The 20,385-nt window shown below is 36.5% G+C and overlaps 1 protein-coding gene across 1 annotated transcript in view; it reads left to right on the top strand.

Moving 5' to 3' along the window:
- The window catches only part of cdk14 (cyclin dependent kinase 14), a 138,131-nt gene that overhangs the window by 69,315 nt on the left and 48,431 nt on the right, over nt 1-20,385 (top strand). The window contains exons 7-8 of the mRNA XM_079429288.1: nt 4,600-4,662; nt 13,377-13,500. Coding sequence (XP_079285414.1) covers nt 4,600-4,662; nt 13,377-13,500 — 187 coding nt within the window. The remainder of the gene's footprint in view (nt 1-4,599; nt 4,663-13,376; nt 13,501-20,385) is intronic.

The following is a 20,385-nucleotide window of genomic DNA, read 5'->3' as shown; positions in this document are numbered from 1 at the left end:
ATTCTATTTTTCTTTGTTTTGTTTTGTTTTAAATAAAATGTGTATATATATATATATATATATATATATATATATATATATATATATATATATATATATATATATATATATATATATATATATATATATATATATTTTTTTTTTTTTAAAGATTTATTTTTTATATAAACATATTTATTCATTTTATTTAATACTTTTGCATTTTTATTATACTTTAGCTTGTTGTACTTTTTGATTTATTGTTTATTTTTTATAATTGATTTATTATAATTATAATAATTCTAAAAATAATCACACAATAACATTTCATTTTATTTGACTTTGTTTTGTTTTGTTTTAAATTAAAATAAATAAAATGTATTTTATTTTATTTTAAAAAATATTTTTTAATATGAAAATTTATTCATTTTATTTAATAAAATGAATAAATTTGCATGTTTTAAAATTGCATGTTTATTATACTTATTGTATATTTTTATTTTTATTTTTTATTTTTTTACTGTTGGTTTCTTATTAATAATTGTTTATTTTTTATTATTTATTATAATTATAATAATTCTAAAAATAATCACACAATAACATTTTATTTTACATTGTTATTTGTTTTGTTTGTTTACTCCAGCAGTAAGTACTTCACCAGCTTTTATTTGGCCTTGATTGAGCTTCACAGTCTAAATCCACAGGACAGCCTCAGTTAGCTAACATGACTAAAACACAGACACGTTTGATTCGGATGGGTTTGAAATCACAAAGTTCATCTTTAAAACATGATTTTACGTCTTCGGTGGAAGCTGGAGCTCCTCCAGAGAGGCATTCGCACATGAATTAGTGCTTTAGCTCATTAATACTGATCCGTACTGTAAGAAAAACCAGACACTGAGAATTTATATTCCCAGCACACATACAAATAATTGTCCACTTAAGCGATACGTGCACTTGACTTTTAAGTGCAGTGCAGATGTAATTTGAGAGGACCGTTATTTGGGCGGGATGTCACGAGTTAACTGGATCTCAAGAAGGAAAATAGGACAGTCAGGAAAACAGGTTGTAGGTTCAAACTCCTGTCAGTCTTGATGATTGATTTGATTCTTCATAGAAAGAATCGGCTTTTTTTCCCTCACACTTTGCTTTCTCTAAATGTTATGAGATGCATTTGATGTTTGCTTCATAGAGAGGTCAGTGCACGGGGGAACATTGACACAGATCAATGGTCTTGGGCATATTTTATTTTATTTTTATTAATAAATAATATTACATATTAATATTAATAATTATTTTGCTATGTTTTGCTGGCTTTAGTGTCTTGGGCACATTTATTATATTTTAAATTATTTTATTTTTCATGTTTTGTTTTTCAATTTATTACTTTGCTGTGGTTTGCTGGTTTTAGGGTCTTGAGCAATTTTTATTTTATTAAATTATTTATTATATTTTCTTATTAAGATTTATTTAATTAAGTTATTTTTATTTAACTTTTTAATGTAAATTTTAAATTAAATTTTAATTACATTTCTGGTTTTAGGGTCTTGGGCACATTTATTTTAATTTATATTATTTTATTTTTTTATTAAAAGTTGTTGTTGGTTGTGGTTTTGCAGTCTTGGGCACATTTGGTGTTTTATTTTGTATATATTTATATATTTATTATTTATTTATTTATGTCCTGGGTATAGGGCTGCGATTCTTGCTAAAATGTGAATCACGATTTTTCTCCATGGGAATTGAGATCACGATTCTCTTACACGATTCTCATTTTGTCAACCAAAATGTATTGCACTCAAGTACCTTACAAACCCCCCCCCCCCCCCCCCCCCCCCCAAAAAAAAAAACCACAGGACATTCAGTATAATAAAGTGCTGGAGTAACAAAAAATTGTCTCTTTTCTTTATTTTAGACCCCTTAAAGTGAATAATTTTAAAGCTTAAGTTGTTGAACATAAGAGAACATTAACAATAATAAATAAAAATATTCACATTCACACGGGGCGTCGGTGTCAACGCCTCTCGTTTACTTTGAATGGAGTGACGTCAAGCGTTGCCGAACTGAATTGTGGGTCCCTCGCGTCGCTTCACTGGCGTTGCACGCAGGCGTCAGCCAATCAGATCGCCTTATGCAAATACCCTAGCGCAGACGCTAGCCAATCCCGTTCATGCAGCACCAGAAAAGTACGTCAGCACCAAGCTTCAGACACGCCCTCCGTCAAGCGTTGATGCTGACGCCCCGTTGAAGCAGCGCTGCGCAGAATGATCACCGTATGACATCAAAGTACCGCAAGAGCGATTTGCATGCATAGGATCCGACTACTCTCTTATCGCTCTCGTGGTACTGTGATGTCATACGGTGATCATTCTGCGAACGCGCCTATTGACTCGTAACACGTCACGTGAGTGACAGCGGACCGTGGCCAATGAGGGAGAGGAGAAAGTGATGGAGATTTATGATTGATTGGTGAATTAATAGTGTTTTGTTATTGTGTGAGTGACCAATAACGTGAATGCAGCATGATCTGAATGCAGGGAAATACACGGAACTGAATCGCCATCATTTAGAAATGAGATCGCATTTATGTATGAATCGAGATCGTGATTTTTTTTAGATTAATCGTGTAGCCCTGTCTGGGTACATTTTTTTTATGTAATGTAAATTAATTTTATTTATTATTTTGCTGTGGTTTGCTGCTTTTACAGTCTTGGGTGTTTTATTTGTATTTTTTATTTTGCTTTTATTTGCTGTTTTAAATTTTATTTTATTTTAGTATTTTGCTGTGGTTTTATGGTGTTTTATTTTATTTTAAGTTTTTGTTGAGGTTTGCTGGCTTTGAGCACACAGTGTTTTGTTTTTATTTATTTATGTACATTTGTATTTATATATTTATTTATTTTTATTGTGAAGAGGTCAGTGTCACAGACTTTGCAGCCGTTCTCTGATTAGCCTTTTCTCGTGTATTTTCCCGTGGATTGTACGTCCTCCGGCTAAATTGGATGAGCGTGAGATTGATTTATTCATGAGAGCTAAGCTAACACGTCGGGTGTCAAAGAAAACAATCAGAAGGCGAAGATTGGATGGCGGCTGAGCTTTATATTGCTCTGAGACTCATCCCACTCGCGTTCAGACGCGCCGCTAACAAACACAGGGTTTGGTGGCGAGGAAATCAATTGATTTTGCGTGGCGAGTGTTAATAATGATTGACAGCCAAGGACGTGTTTGAGCGCCGCTGCATTATTCATGAAAGAAAACGCGTTTATCTGCAGGAGTTTGCAAACATCAGTGCAGAGCATTGTGGGTAATACTCTTTTTACATGCACTGCCACACACTCCTCCAGACAAACACTGTCGACAGGAAATGACTGCTATTTGACACAGGAAGTGATGTCAGCTCTCACTTATGACCCAGAAAGTCTGTTTTATGTCCATAACATTTCCAATGACATGTTTCTATGCCCTTCTCTGGCTGCCTATGTGCTCATATCGAGGCTGATTTACATGATGTATCTGTAGAAATTCCCATAATGCACTGCAGTGAGAAATAAAATCATCCAAGATGGTCCTCAAAGTAGAAGTAATGTTGATAAATATATATGTATGTCATTTACTGAAACGATTAATTAAAATTATTTTATTAAATTAAATGATTTATTAAATACTCTTGTAAATAAATAATAAATAGGTTTTAAAACTATTATATTATTAATCATAAAAATTGTAATAAATGTATTTGTTAAATTGAAATAAATAAAAAATGTGTATTAAATAAATTTAATATATTGATAAATAAATAATAAATATATTTAAAAATATTATTATTTTTATTACTATTTATTAATTAACTGTTCTATATGATTTGAAATCAATACAATAAATTATTATTAAATAAGTTTAATTATGAAATAATAAATAATGACAAATATTAAATATACATTTAAAATACTTATTATTTTATTATAATTTTTTATAATAATAATAATAATAATAATAATAAATTGTTTTATTTAATTTGAAAGCAATACAGCAACAATTTATAATTAAATAAGTTAAATAAGGATATAATTAACGAAAAGCAATAAGTATAATATATTATAAATGTTCTTGGTATGTAATAATAAATGGTTTTATTTAATTTGAAATAAAACAATTTATTATTAAATAAATTATTGTATCATAAAAATAAATCAAATTGATTTTAAAACTCATTTTTTTTAATCATCACCATTGCAAGGATTGCTAAAGTCAACAGATTTGACTGATAGAGCTACCAATCTCTGTGTTAAAATAAACTGATGCTGCAATCTTTCTGAAGTCATTTCATCCTCCTGTAATTTGGCTCTGAATCTTGACCCTCCGCTACAAAATAGTGAATTACTCCGTAAATATCTCTGTGACATTTAGGGTTTTATCACTATATATGTTACAAAATCAAAAATGTTAGCTGAGAAGTTTCTGAAATTTGGTTGATTTGACCCGTATTTAATTTCTGTCTAATCAAGAATGTTGTATTTGAGGCATTGTTTGTGTTTGTGTGCTTTTCTGGTTGTTAGTATTCTTTGAGTCAGTTCTGTGTGTTTAGTTCAGTGTCTCACGTCCCTCTCTCTCTCTGTCCAGCACACAGATCTGTGTCAGTACATGGACAAACATCCCGGCGGCCTTCATCCGGACAACATCAGGGTGAGTGAGACGCCGCTCTCCGCTTGATCTGCTCTTGTGAGGGGTTCCTCTAATTGAAGAGCAATTCATTTCAGAGCATATGAAACATGCACTGACATATATATGTGAATAGGCTGAAAAATATATATTATTTTATTTTATTTATAAATGCAAGATTCAGTTTTATTTTACTTTTTTATTTTATTTCATTTTATTTTGCACAACCTGGCAAAATATCAATGAAATTATACTAAATTAAATTATGTTCGCATGTGGTTTTCCTTGTTCATTTAGTGAAAAATATGTACTTTACCTCATTTCTACACATTTTGAATCGATTGGTTCCTCTGATTGAAGAACAATTCATTTCAGAGCATATGAGGCCATCGAGGACCACCTCGATGTGGTCTCGATATGCTGCGTCTCGGGGCCATACTTCCGGCATCCCTGCGAGCGGTTGCTTCATTTCCTGAAGCTGACGCCGGTTCCACCGCACGTGCTCTTATGCTTCCTGGCTGATTACGTCACCCGTCCGTGACGTCTCGCCCATCCATTGGACAGATTACACATGTGATTCAGAGCGCGGTCATGCTGAAGATGTTCCCATAGTGCTTCGACGCAGCGTCTCATTCCCTTCGGGGGAACCATGGTTACATGTGTAACCTGAGACGTTTTTTTTTTTTTCTCATCATTTTAGATTTTTCATATTTACTCTCCTCTAAATGTCATTGTTGGACTAAGTGAGACAAGAAGATTTCACAGCAGTTTTCAGCATGTTTTATAAGTATTTCTTCTCTTTCATGGCCTCTTTGATTCCCGTCTGAAGCGTTGTGCGGTCAGAAGTAGAGCAGCTCAGACTCGTCTGCGTCTCTTTGTCTGTCAGACGTGAGGCTCTTGAGTCAGTGATTCCTCTTTACAACACGACGTCTGTGTCCATCTGTAATGAAACTCTGTCCGTGTCCGTGTTTATTTGAGCAGTGAGACCACACACTCGCAGTAAGATCTGAAGGAAGAAATGAGCAGAAGAACATACTTTGTGGGATGTTTAACCCAGTTTAATCTGCAAAGGCACTTAATATACAGTACCAGATTTCTGGAATATAAATCATCTGAAATGTGCTGCGACTCACATATTTTCTAAAGCATCTTGTAGTAATTAAACAATAATAAAAAATAAAAAATAAAAAAAATTTTAAACTTGTTTTCATTTTATAATTTTTTTTTTTTTAGTTATTAAACAAATAATTTAATAATTAAACAATAATTAAAAATCTTTTTTTTTGTGGTAATTTACCTTTTATGAGCAATGTTTCATTGGCAACTACCTGAAATAAAAATATATATATATATTTTATTTTATTTTCAGTTTGTTTTTTCAAGTATTTCTTTAAGTTTCAGTTTTAGTTAATGAAAATAGCCTAAATAGCCTTGGTGCTTTTCATATTTTGCAAATGCTTTTATCCAAAGTGAAATTTGGAACTCAGTTCATGCATTTCCTGGGAATTGAACCCATGACCTTATTGTTGCGAGCGCCATGATCTACTGTTTATGCTGCCGTGGTTTGTGTTTCTTAGTAAGAAACAACATCCCCTTGCCATTACTACTCGATTTGGTTGTTTTCATGACAATAACTTCATATTCTGATGCTTCCTCTCAGTGCTATTAGTAGCTGGAGAAATGACAGATGGAAAGTAGTCATGTTTTTACTTGATTTACTTAATTTATTTGACATAAATAGATAGCACAGTTTTTACTTGGTTGAAATACTCCTTGAAATCAAGTATAAAGTCAATGTCTTGGTAGAAAGTTGCAGTGAATTCCTGGCGTGATGGAGTGAATGAGGCCAGCGAGCAGAAGTTGCTTATGTAATTCATCAGCTTTTTGTCACTGTGGATTTACATAAATAAAGTATTTATCCTATTCGCTCCCTCATTGAGATTCAATCCAATGGAGAAATCATGATAAATGACAAGCCAGACGTTCAGTGGGATCCTGAAGCAGGTGATTTTGTCACATCATCTCACAATGCCACGTATGGAGAAAATCAGGACAGGCTGCACTTTACACAGCTTTCAGAACCTTTAAAGAGCATTTCTGACCAGGACTCCCCTGTAGATTCAGGTTTATGAGGACAGTGAGCTGCAGAAAATCGTTTTGTGGCCATTATAGTGTCTTATTTCTTGTGCATGTGGACCAGGCGAGCATGAGCCAATGTTTACTTGGATAACTTGTTTTAGATTAGCTCATACTGATACTTGTGTTTCTTTTGGTTAATAGTTCTGTGAATAGTGTCTGTGTTTATTGAGATTGGACTGAAAGGGTTCAACTATTGATGAATCTACATTACAAAAAATGACTTAAATTCATAAATATATTTTTGGACCTTTTCTTGTCTACCTCAAAATCTTGTGCTTATAAAAGCATATTTTATTATATATTTTATATAATAAATAAAATTAAAGAAATATAAGTATAATAAAATATAAATATGGTAAATAAAATATCTTAAAATTTTATATATATATATATATATATATATATATACATATACACACACACGGGGTATATATATTTGAACTTCATTTGAACAACTTTAAAGGAGATTTTCTCAATATTTAGATTTTTTTGCTCCCTCAGATTCCAGATTTTCTAATAGTTGTATCTCAGACAAATATTGTCCTATCATAACAAACCATACATCAATGGAAAGATTATTTATTCAGCTCTCAGATGATGTATAAATCTCAATTTCTGAAAAAATTACCCTTATGACTGGTTTTGCGGTCCAGGGTCACATATTCTATTACATATTCTATTATTATCAGGGTTCTATTATGGTTTTATATATACTGTATATTAAAAAAAAAAAAATTAAAAAAAAGAAAAATTAAAATGGATAAATACGTACTAGAATATGTATATATAATATTGTTGGAATAATATATAATAATTTATAATATTATATGTATTTTGTGTATACATTGTATATGTATAATTATTATATACACATAATATTTATTTTATATTGCTTTTTGTTTTATATTTTATATGTACATTTCTGTACTTGTACTCTGCAAAATGACAGTGAAGTTAAATCTAATCTAATCTAAATATAGATTATATTAGCACTTGTTTTGATGCTGTGTATCTCGGATATATGTGGATTTTGTCTTTGCTGCTTTGGCAGATCATGTTTTTTAGCTTGCAGTAAGACAAAACACACACATAAAAAAGACAGTCTGTGAAAACAAGTCTTTGTATCTAATGCAGCATTGCTTCACAAGTGAATTCATCTTGTTTTGAGGATTTTTAAAATGATTTTGACCTAAAACAAATAGACAAAAATATGAATGCAAATATGATTTTTGCAGGATATGCATCTTTAGTGTACTGTATGAGTTGAGCGGTAGTTAATGCATCTTCTGTTCACTTGCGTGGTACTTCATCAGTCTGTTTTTAACGCAAGCTTGTTCTTAGTGTCTTAATGATCTCATGATTTCAGACTCGCCACCTCCTCCAGCATCAACTCATCAGAGCCAAAATGGCCGCTAAATGGAGATTAGCTGCCACAGTCACGAACAATCGCGCCACACAAGGGCTGGCGTTTTAATTCCGCCCATTAGCTGGAGCTGATTCATTCGCTCAGATCCGCGCTAATAAAAGCCATTAGACTCCGGGCCGCAGGTTGGATGGGATTAGCATGTGAAAGGCAGCGTTCAGGGCGCTAGCGGCTAATTACTGGTCAAGCAGACTGGACCCCTTTCTGGGCCACCGTCCAAACCAGACCTCCTGCTCATATACTGCTCTCGCTCCAGAAATAACAGGAGATCTTCACAGGCCTCGTTATGCTGCGGGTGCGCCGGTGTATTGAAAAGACGTTCTTAATTCAATCTCAGTTTTGCACAGCGCTGTAGACAGTTTCAAGTTTAATGCTACCGTCACATTAGTTGAGATGATCAACCCTTAAACCATCTGAAGAAACAAACAAAGCCTTACATTTGGAGACACAATCAGTGACATAAACTGTTGTGCAGTTGCACTAATGGTCCATCAGCCTGAGCAATTACAAATAATGCCATATACTTCAGTGTTCTGCGGGACGTCACATTCAGGAAGACAGGACTCGTGTTGCAATGCATCAGAAGTAATGTGATCTAAGTGAGGGTTTTTGCTGTCAGAGACTCGCTAACCTGCTGTTGTTGCTGATCAGCAACTTCTCATTAATGACTGAAAAATTCAAAGATTGTGTTCAATGTTATTACTGCATTTACCCCTTTTGTATTAATTAAAATATATTTTACTGCTGTCAAACGATTAATCACATCCAAAATAAAAAAGTTTTTGTTTGCATAATATATGTGTGTACTGTACATTTTTAAAAAAGGTTATATCCTTTGAAAAATAATGATAAAAAATAAATGATGCGAATTTTGAGGTTCTTAGAGCATTTGCAAAGTTTCGTTCCCTTAATAAAAACTACACATATTTTAGAAATGTTTGTGTCTCTTCCAGACCTGAATGCATTATGAGAGATCATGACTGCAGTTTGACAGCATAAAGCAGGTGAAAGTCTTCGCAGAGATGGAGGTGTGGAGTGAACAGGGCTTTTGATGCAGATATGAACTGATGAGAATCACTGGCCCTTTGGCTTCGTATCCCATCGCTGTGAGAAAGAGCTGGACTCGTGAGACTGCTGCATGTCAGGAGAGCAGGTGTGGAGCTGATGGTCCGTTGATACGCACATTAAAAACCACAGCGCTCTCAATCCCTCCGCTCCTCTAAACCAGGAGTCGCTCTGATTCTCCAGCAGATGTGAGAGACTCTCGGCTCATTTAGCAGCCAGCCTGCTTCATCCAACACAAACGGAGAAATCAAACACTCAACTTGTCTTTGATGCTGGATTTAATCCACTGGAGGCCTATAAAGTGACAGATAATCGGCCGTTAATGCAAAATAAGAATAGAATACAGGTCACCCAGTCAGCAGAAATGATTAATTTGGTCTTTTGTTTTCGTATCAGACAGACGGTTTATAAGTCTAGCAGTTTAATGAGGGAGAAAGCATGCTGTCAGGAGTTTCTGAAGTGCTGAAGTGCACAAAAAGCTGTCAAAATAATGTTCGAAAACAAAGAAGAAATTAAGACTTTCATGAATATTGTAATTTTGCTATTGTTCTGTAATTATTATTATTATTATTACTGTCATATTTATTTTTCACCTGTTTTATCATTCACTGTGCATCTGGTCACTTAGTAATATAACTACTAATGATGCATGAGCGAGCTAGGCTCGTAATCAAACACCAGTATGAGCTCATATGTTAATGTGGAATTACTGATGAAGTCTTAAGATGGATCATCAGTCAGATATAGAGATATGGCTGTACACATGATAAATTACGCTCGTTCTCACAGCGATACAGTCATTAATGTTTTCCCAGAATTAATTGTTTGTTATAATGCTGGATCCTCGGACGGTTTGTAGAATTAATTTCATCACAGCATCTCGGCTTTCCAGTGAAATCACATCCGGCCCTGAGACTGCATCTTTATTTCAAGGCTGTAGTGAAGGCATGAGCTTCAAGCATCTTCGGGTTTTATTAGGTTTCTTGTCCACAAACATGTTAATCCTCAGACACAGCAGAACTGAAGAGTAAACCCTGAAGCTCCAGGAAAGTGTGTCTGTTTCTGCAGGTGCTGCTGTTTCTTCAGCTCTGCGCTGGTCTGTAATTCTGTCTGTAATCCAGACGTATATCGATCTTCTTTCATCTGCAGATCCGGCCCTCGGCGTTCAGCTGACCCTGCTTTTGTCCTCTTATCTCTCTTCATCATCTTCTTTATCTCAGTCCTGAGGATTACTCCAGGTGTTCCTCTCTCTCTCTCTCTCTGTTTCCTTCCAGATGAGCAGCTTTAACACAAATTATTATCATATTACAGTTTTTTTTCAACTGTTTACACACAAAATCTTTCCTTGTCACCAGTGTTAATTTTGGTAAGTATTTTTGATTTAGTCTTTAGCTTGAGATGAAAATGCTTAATAGTCTTAGTCACGTTTTAGTCATTTGAGTCTTTCATAGTTTTAGTCTAGTTTTAGTCGACGAAAAATAGCATTTTCGTCAACTTTTAGTCAAACTGCAGTTACCAACATTTATTTTGGTAGCTATTTTATATGTAGTATTCAAACAAAAAATAGTTTTCAATTCTTCTCTCTTTAGACCAAATCAATTAAGAATTTGAATCAAGGATTGAATTTGGAAAAACTGGAATCAATTTTCATTTTTTGGTAGAGATACAAATTAAACAAATTTTTCAGATACAGTAGGTTTACTTAACAAGTATACATTTATTTAACATCTTTTGTTGGTTAACAATGACAGATAATTAGGAATGCTGTCCATTTAAGACGGAAGGTATGCATGTAATAGCCTACTGACACGCACCCACCTGTTTAACGTTCACTAAAGCCATAACCGACTGTATTTCCGTGAGATACTCTGACTCAATAGACATGTGGACTGCTGTGTGTGTATCTGATCGTGCGCTGTATGAGACTGAAGAAGTGGAGCGTGCGCGAGAGAGAGCACTTCTATCAGCCATTCCGCCTGTCGCACCTTCACTAACTTTAAGTTAATCGACAACGACTTGTGACTCCCGGGAAAAACGGGACATCTGGTCACCCAGTCCCTAACCCTTCGGGTGCTGAGGCCATTGTTTTAGATCGCTAGTTTGCGTTTTGGTAGCCTATCCGTCCACTGCGGCTGCCATACTAAGACTAGCTAGGCTGTGCAAACGCCCCTCATCCAATGACAGAGACGCACATTTTGAAAGACAAGACAGTTAACTTAGCCTATAGGATGTATTTTGAATGTCCGGTACTCCTCAAATAACATTTTAGTCCCGTCTTGTCTTGTTAAGACATGCCATAATTTCGTCATAGTTTTTATCATCAGATATTAGTTTTAGCTCGTCAACGTCTCGTCTTAGTCACAGAAAAAAGGTTTGTTAACGAATATAAGTGACATGAAAGTGACATGACATACGACCAAGTATGGTGACCCATACTCGGAATTCGTGCTCTGCATTTAACCCATCCAACGTGCACACACACAGCAGTGAACACACACACACCGTGAACACACACACACACACACACCATGAACACACACCCGGAGCAGTGGGCAGCCATTTATGCTGCGGCGCCCGGGGAGCAGTTGGGGGTTCGGTGTCTTGCTCAAGGGCACCTCAGTCGTGGTATTGAGGGTGGAGAGAGCGCTGGACATTCACTCCCCCCACCTACAATCCCTGCCGGCCCGAGACTCGAACCCGCAACCTTTGGATTACGAGTCTGACTCTCTAACCATTAGGCCACAAATGCCCTCTTCGTCGACAAAATTAACATTGTTGCACACAGTTTCTGAAAGCTGTCACTCAAACAGAAGAAGCACACACCAAATCTGCAAAACCAGACACTAATTCTCAGCCTTAAAGACTTAATAAAACACTTTTTGCAAACCACAACACACAATTCTCTGTGTAACACACACAAATCTAACAGGAAGTAATATTATGGCAAAGGTGTTTGCAAATGTTTGCTTTTGAGATGTGTTTGTGATATTTTGAATGCAGTGCTTCATTTTGCAAGAGACATGAGGCATTTTGCATTTTGTGTGCAATTCTTGGATTTGTGTGTAAAGTTATTAAAAAAAGAGTCAAAGTTTTGAACGTGTGTAAGAAGCTGAATAAAACTGTAAGTATTGTATGGATGTCATCTCTGTCCTGTAGTCCAGTGTTGGGTTTTCTGGATCTGGTCATATGTCCACTCACAACAATAGGGCTATAGGTTATTACACTATTATTAAACTATAGACGCGAGCGCAGCAGTCAAACACGTCCATGTTTACATGTATGTCTGATATTTGATGTTTGCGTCATGGTGCTGTTCATTGCTTTTACAGAACATTCATAGGTAATAATAGTCTTGAGTCATTTTGAATTTAAATTACTTTGACTTTTGAATTTTTTTAAAGCATTTTACTCGTATTATTTCTGAACATATATAATATGTATAAGACAAGTCTGTACAAGATGTAGTTGTAGTTCACGCATCTTTTCTGCAAAGACATTTAACAAGTGATTGACATCATGTTGACAACTTCATGTGTGCTGCACTTGGAACAGAATTTTCTGTAACTAGAGGGTTAAAACAGAACAAGTTACTTGAATCATGTTGTAGTTACATTTTCAAGCTGGCTAGTTAAAAATTGTTTAAAAAAATCAAGAATTGGTCAAACATTCTGAAAAATTCAAGATTTTTATTTTTTTTGCCATATCGCCCAGCGCTGCTTGGATGTGTGACATGCAGAGCATAAATTCTGATTATGGGTCACCATACTGGCCACACGTCGCGTGTATCTGTGTGTGTGTGTGTGTGTGTGTTTGTGCATCGATTGTCTGTCTATCAGACGCTGCTCTTCATCAATACTCCAGACGGAGAGCGTGAAGCTGGGATCGATCTGAGATGATACTGAGCTGCATAAAAGCACAATATATAAGCACAGCGATTGCTTTATATGAGCAAGATGGGAATAAATAACACATTTACTGGATCCTGTTCAGTTCGACTGACGCGTGTGATGGGATGAATCCGGTTGATTTGTGTTTTAAATGATATATCGATTCACAGGTGAGTGTAGTGTGTAATCTGTGATTCTCACACATGAATCTTGTGTTTCTGCAGCTGTTCCTGTTCCAGTTATTGAGGGGTTTGTCTTACACCCATCAGAGATACATCCTTCACCGAGACCTAAAACCACAGAACCTGCTCATCAGTGACACCGGAGAACTCAAACTGGCCGACTTCGGTGAGAAACTCCTGCTCAGCACAGACTCAACAATCTACTTACACTGCGTCTCAATCACATATAATTAAACCTAACTCTGACAGATATTTTGATAAACAATACTGATCAAAATTTATAAATAATTATTAATATATTATTTATAATATTAATAAATGATTAAATAAATATTTAAACATGATTATTTTTGTAAATATTAACAGTTTAATTTATTTCTTTAGCAACTTAATATGCATTATTAATATAAATGAACATGTGTTTATAAAAAAGTACATTTACAATGAATTACATTTATTTTATTTATTTGCATTCATTTATATTATTTATATATGTCATCGCCCAATTTATATCATTATGTTTAATAAATATGACAAAGTATATATATTTATTTATTTATTTTTTGTGTATTGATATTGTATATGAATATTTATTTCAGAGTAAACTATTTCTATTTGAGTTGATAAATTAAATAGATAAATATTAATATTTAATAAATAAACATTTAAAAATAATCAAATGTAAATAAATAAATATGAATCTTTATTTGGTAAATATTTTAATTAATTTTATTATTAATTTTTTTAATCTATTTTGTATATTGTGTTTGTGCTATTTGGCACATTGTCCATTTTTGTATATTTGTACATAATTTTTTATTTTTTTATTATCTGTGTCCTGTCCTGTTGCTGTCATTCTGTTGCACTGTGGAGCTTCTGTCACTAAAACAAATTCCTTGTATGTCCAAACATACCTGGCAATAAAGCTCATTCTGATTCTGATTCTGATATACAGGTAGATCTAAAAAAATTAGAATATCGTGAAAAGCTTTCATATATATTTTGAATTCATAACATGTAAAGTAAGACATTCCAAAAGTTTTTTTGTTTTAATTTTGATGATTAGAGCTTGCAGCTCATGAAAGTCAAAATCCAGTATCTCAATATATTAGAATATTTATATATGAGTTTCATTAATTCGACCATCTCTACAGTATAAATTCAGGGTATCCCGTGTTCTTTTAAACCACAATAATGGGGAAGACTGCTTACTTGGCAATGGTCCAGAAGACAATCATTGACGCCCTCCACAAAGAGGGTAAGTCACAGAGGGTCATTACTGAAAGGTGTGGCTGTTCACAGAGTGCTGTATCAAAGCATATTCAATGCAAAGTTGACTGTAAGAAAGAAATTGGGTAGGAAAAGGTGCACAAGCAACAGGGATGACCGCAAGCTTGAGAATACTGTCAAGCAAAACTGATTCAAACACTTGTGAGAGCTTCACAAGGAGGACTGAAGCTGGAGTCAGTGCATCAAGAGTCTCCACGCTCAGACGTCTTCAGGAAAAGAGCTACCAAGCCACTTCTGAACCAGAGACAACGTCAGAAGCATCTTACCTGGGCTGTGGAGAAAAAGAACTGGACTGTTGCTCAGTGCTCCAAAGTCCTCTTTTCAGATGAAAGTAAATTTTGCATTTCATTTGGAAATCAAGGTCTGGAGTCTGGAGGAAGACTGGAGAGGCACAGAATCCAAGCTGCTTGAAGTCCAGTGTGAAGTTTCCACAGTCAGTGATGATTTGGGGTGCCGTGACGTCTGCTGGTGTTGGTCCATTGTGTTTTATCAAGTCCAGAGTCAATGCAGCCGTCTACCAGGAGATTTTGGAGCACTTTATGCTTCCATCTGCTGACAAGCTTTATGGAGATGCTGATTTGCTTTTCCAGCAGGACTTGGCACCTGCCCACAGAGCCAAAACCACTTCCATGTGGTTTGCTGACCATGATATTACTGTGTTTGATTAGCCAGCCAACATGCCTGACTTTATCCCCATATGGAATCTATGGTATATTTTCAAGAGAAAGATGAGAAACAGTTGATCCAACAATACAGACGAGCTGAAGACTCAATAGTGCTTCAGCAGAGCGACAGGCTGATCGCTACCATGCCATTCCTCACTGATGCTGGAGTTTGTGCTAAAGGAGCCCTGACAAAGTATTGAGTGCATAAATGAACATACTTTAAAGAACTTGAACTTTTCTGCTTTACAAATCCTTTTTTTGATTGATCTTAGGAAATATTCTAATATTTTACTGGATTTTGACTTTCATGAGCTGTAAGCTCTAATCATCAAAATTAAAACAAAAAAACTTTTGAAATGTCTTACTTTCCATGTAATGAATCTAAAATATATATGAAAGTTTCACTTTTTGAAATGTTACAAAAAATTCAGTTTTTCACGATATTCAATTTTTTTGAGATGTACCTGTATATCATTTCTGTATATAACTATAAATATATATCTCCACCAAAATCTCTCATCAGACTGTGGCTCAAGTGATTTGGTTGTAATTAGGGATATAGCTTAAAAACACAGTTCCCTCTCATAGGTCACTTCAATGCTGCGGTGACGTCACCGTATGGGAACACCCTTTGGTGTGACGAATGTCTGAAGCCATGTACCATCCCGCCAATCCTATTGGCCAAATAGTGCTTGGCACCGTCTTACGCATGCGTAAGCATAGTATACCTGCGTGCCGCGTGCTATTTCACTCAGATTTCATTTCCTTCAGGAAAGCAAAAGCTAATTTTTCTGTGCCCTAGAAAGCATCTCGCGTTCTCAGTGATATTTTCTTCTCAAGCAGTGTTTAACTCCTCTTCGCGGACGCGATGAGTCATTAGAGATGTAAGGATCCGTGTGGCAGGTTTATCACGGCGGGGGACACTCATGACAGGTGCTTTGTATGCCTGGGCCTGCATCACGCGCAGGCGGCGCTTAGCGGCGCTTAGCGGCCTGTTGACATGTTACCACTGTGACGGCCTGCGTCTGAAAGTTCTGCGCTCGAGGGTAGAAGTTTTCTCCAAGGTCGCCACTGTGTCCAACCCCCGCCATGTCGCTTCTGTGGTTGCAGAGGCGCCGCAAGAGGCGATGGCTTGGGGCGACGTGTGCGACCCGGACCGGGAGGAAAGTGATGCGCTGGAGTTCTCTGTATCTCGCTCGCTCTCCCCCAATCGAGTGCAAGAGGTCAGCGAAAACTTTGTGGAGCCCGTTGTTTTCGCCGATGAGGATCTACGGCCCACCCCGGAGGCCTACGCAATCTCCTTCGGCTACGGGCCGTATGACGACGTTTTGTCCACCGCGGCCTCGGAATCGGAGGACTTAATGGCCGATGCATGCGGATCTCTCCCTCCTGGTGGACGGGAGAGACGCAGCTCCCTGTCATACAGTGAGCTGTTGGACGTAGTCACTCGCGCTGGGGCTGGATTGGGAGGCGGATGCGTCCCAGTCCCAATCTAAGTTGGACGACCATTTTTTAACTAGTCGTGCACCTGCTCAGCCCCGTAAACCGCTCCCCTTCTTCCCGGACCTCCACCAGGAGGTTTCGAGGTCCAGGAAGCAACCGATTTCAGCGTGCATCACAAACGCTACAGCCGTGGATTTCACCACCATTACTGATATGGAGGGCTGTGGTTATCCTTCTCGTTTCCAGCAGGTGGTCTTAGAAGCTTTCTCCCCCACCGACTTGGGGTCAGAAAATCTAAGCCTTTGTCCTGCAAGGGCCTTGAAGATCTATGTTGATCGTACAGCCCAATTGCGTGAGTCTGACCAGCTGTTTGTTTGTTTTGGGAATAAGAATAAAGGTTGTGCTGTCACAAAGCAACGCATGTCCCATTGGCTGGTTGAGGCTATATCCTTAGCCTATGAGGCGCGTGAGCTCGTGTCGCCTTTGGGAATCCGAGCTCATTCCACGAGGGCGGTGGCTTTGTCGCAAGCCTTCCTTAGTGGATCTTCTATGGAGGATATATGTGCTGCAGCATGATGGTCCTCACCGAGCACTTTAGTCAAATTCTACAGCCTGGATGTGAGGATGGCTCCTGGCTCCTACCTACATTTCACTGCTGGTTATACCCTGTATAATTGTGTATGTGACAAATAAAAATCTTGAATCTTGGCTCCCGGGTTCTTTCCGCTTGAGCAGATGCTTTCCTCGGATCCCAGTTATCTCAGGTACATCAGGCGTGATGGTATAGCGTTCCCATACGGTGACGTCACCGCAGCATTGAAGTGACCTATGAGAGGGAACATCTCGGTTACGTATGTATTGCCTGAATAGGGAACGAGATGCTGCGGTTCAGGCCGTTCCGTACCTTTGATAGCGTTTCCTTAGTCCATGAAATCTGAGTGAAATCACGCGGCACACAGGTATACTATGCTTACGCATAGCATATCTGTATATTTATGGTCTGAAATAGCTTAAAATTATATTTTTATTGTTCAGCCAGAGAAAACGATCATTGAGGTCAAGAAACTTAAACTCAGTTCAAATAGGAATATACAGTAATAAACTAGAGAAAATAACCAAGGCATGTAGTAATATTCATTAAAACATCTGACTGTATTGTTATGTTATGGAGTTTGGGCTTCCTGTTCTTCATTTATACTGTATGTGTTTATGGATAATTTAGTTGTGACTGTTTTGACCGAATGATTCACTGCTACTGATACTGAACACACTGATACTGGCACTGCTGCTTTTGTTTTTATTTCAGCAGCAGTTTGATACTGCAGCACCAGTGCTCTGATATCTCTAGTGTGTGTGTGTGTGTGTGTGTGTGTGTGTCACCATATGTCCAGTCTGCTTTCACGAGGTCATTATGGGTAGACACAGACACACATCGCTGCACTGACTGCTTTCCAGAGGCACTAGAGAGTGAACAGGCCTGGATCAGCAGCTAAACACATGACACACACGTGTTTGACCAGCAGCAGAAGAGCCATTAGTGAGAGGAGAATGAGCCGAAGCGACGGCACAGAGACGAGTGACCCGTCACTGATAGTTAAACCGGTTATAGTTCGGTTCACCTTCAGCTGCCTGTTTAATGAAATCACAACAAAAGAACTCAACAGTGACACTTGCTCCCATTAAGCATTGTGTCTGCTCTCTCAAACGGCTTTGAATGTTTAGCAATAAACTTAAAATATATAATTAAAAAAAAATATCTATTATTATTTTATTTTTTATATAAAATAAGTTTTTTTTTATAAATACAGTATTTTATGTCAAATTTGTTTGATCATTTGTAATAATTATTTTGGATTTATTTCTTATATTTTTAACAATACTGTAAACAAAAGTAAAACCTTTTTTTGTATTTAAATATTTTTAATATTTTGCAATAAACTTTAAATATTGCATAGTATTGTATTTTATTTTATATATAAACTTAAACTAATGAATAAAAACAATTATTTATTGTTATTGTATTTAACTATATATATGCAAAATATAAATAATTAAATTAAAAAATAGAAATAAAATATAGAATCTTTTATAAAATATTCTCAAATGCAATACGTTTAAGTTTTTTTCTTTAAGTTAATTAATTTAAAGAAATTTACATTAAATTTACAATTAATATAAAATGTTAATAAATCTATTAAATATTTTTAAATACAAGTTTAAAGTTTTTTTTTTACAAAAATTCAGTAGTTTTACATTATGGGAGTATAGTTTTTATTTATTTATTTGAACTTTTATACTACTTACAGTAGTAATATAATATAACAGCAGTTTTGTATCATTCCATTATTCACAGTGCATTATGGGATGAGCTGCTCATTCACTTAATTTAATGTTTTAGTATATTTTTTGTCTAATTTTCAAATTTTGGCTTCAAGTCAGATGTTGGAGCTTATGAATGTTTTTGCAGTCATAATGGAGAAAACGACCTGAAAAAAACCTTCAGTAAGCAAAGCTCGGCTCTTCAGTAGGAAATAAAATGTCTGAGAGAAACGGAGGAGGAGGAATCAGAGAGAGACATGATTAGAGGCGGTCAGGAGGTGAAGAGCAGTCACAACAAAGACAAACGTCAACCAGCGGAAGAAAACAGAGAAATAGAGAGAAAATGAGCGAGACAGACAGACAGATTGACCAACAGATTGCTTCTCACATACCTGCTGCGATGCTGATTCTTCCACTCAATTAGAGCCGCAGCGATTCCAGTCTCCTGACACACACACACACACACACACACACTCACACACACACACACACACACTCACACACACACACACACACTCACTCTCACACACACTCACACTCACACTCACACACACACTCACACGCGCACTCACACACACTCACACGCACACTCACACGCGCACTCACACACACTCACACTCACACGCGCACTCACACACACTCACACTCACACGCGCACTCACACACACTCACACTCACACGCGCACTCACACACACTCACACACATACACAGAGTCTCTGTGCTGTCAGATTGGTGTATTTTGGGTGGCTCTGTGGTCTCTAACAGCTGCTGAAGGGCCGTTTTGGCTCGGCAGGCCGCAGCATATGGTGTCTTTCTCTGGCCGGGCCCCACGGCTCTCAGCGGCTCTCAGCGGGGTAATTAAGAGCCAGTCTGTCAGCGGCAGCTCCTGCCCTCCTCAAGTGTGCAGCATGAATGCAGCACTCTTCATCTTCATCTTCATCTGAGGGAAACACAACACTCGTTCGTTCTGGATGTAAACAAACTGAACACACAGAAACTCAGTTTGTCCCGCAGAAGTGTGTGACATCACGTAAAACAGCTTCTGTTTCAGTGAATAATACGAAGTAAAAATGAGAATAAAGTCAAAATTGTGAAATTAAAGCTGAAATATTTTGAGAATAAAGTAGAAATTATGAAAATAAAGTTGAAATATTTCATGAATAAAGTCGAAATATTACTAGAATAAAGTCGAAATTACAAGAATTAAACCATAGCAATTAAAGTAATAATATTTTGAGAGTATACCGCGCATGCACCGGGAGAAATTGCCAGGCCACTGGAATTGATTTGAATATATGTGGGATTATTAGCAGAAATCATGTGTCATATGCTA

This window comes from Barbus barbus, assembly GCF_936440315.1.
Source record: "Barbus barbus genome assembly, chromosome: 12".
NCBI lineage: Eukaryota > Metazoa > Chordata > Actinopteri > Cypriniformes > Cyprinidae > Barbus > Barbus barbus.
This window is presented reverse-complemented; position numbering and strand designations above follow the sequence as displayed.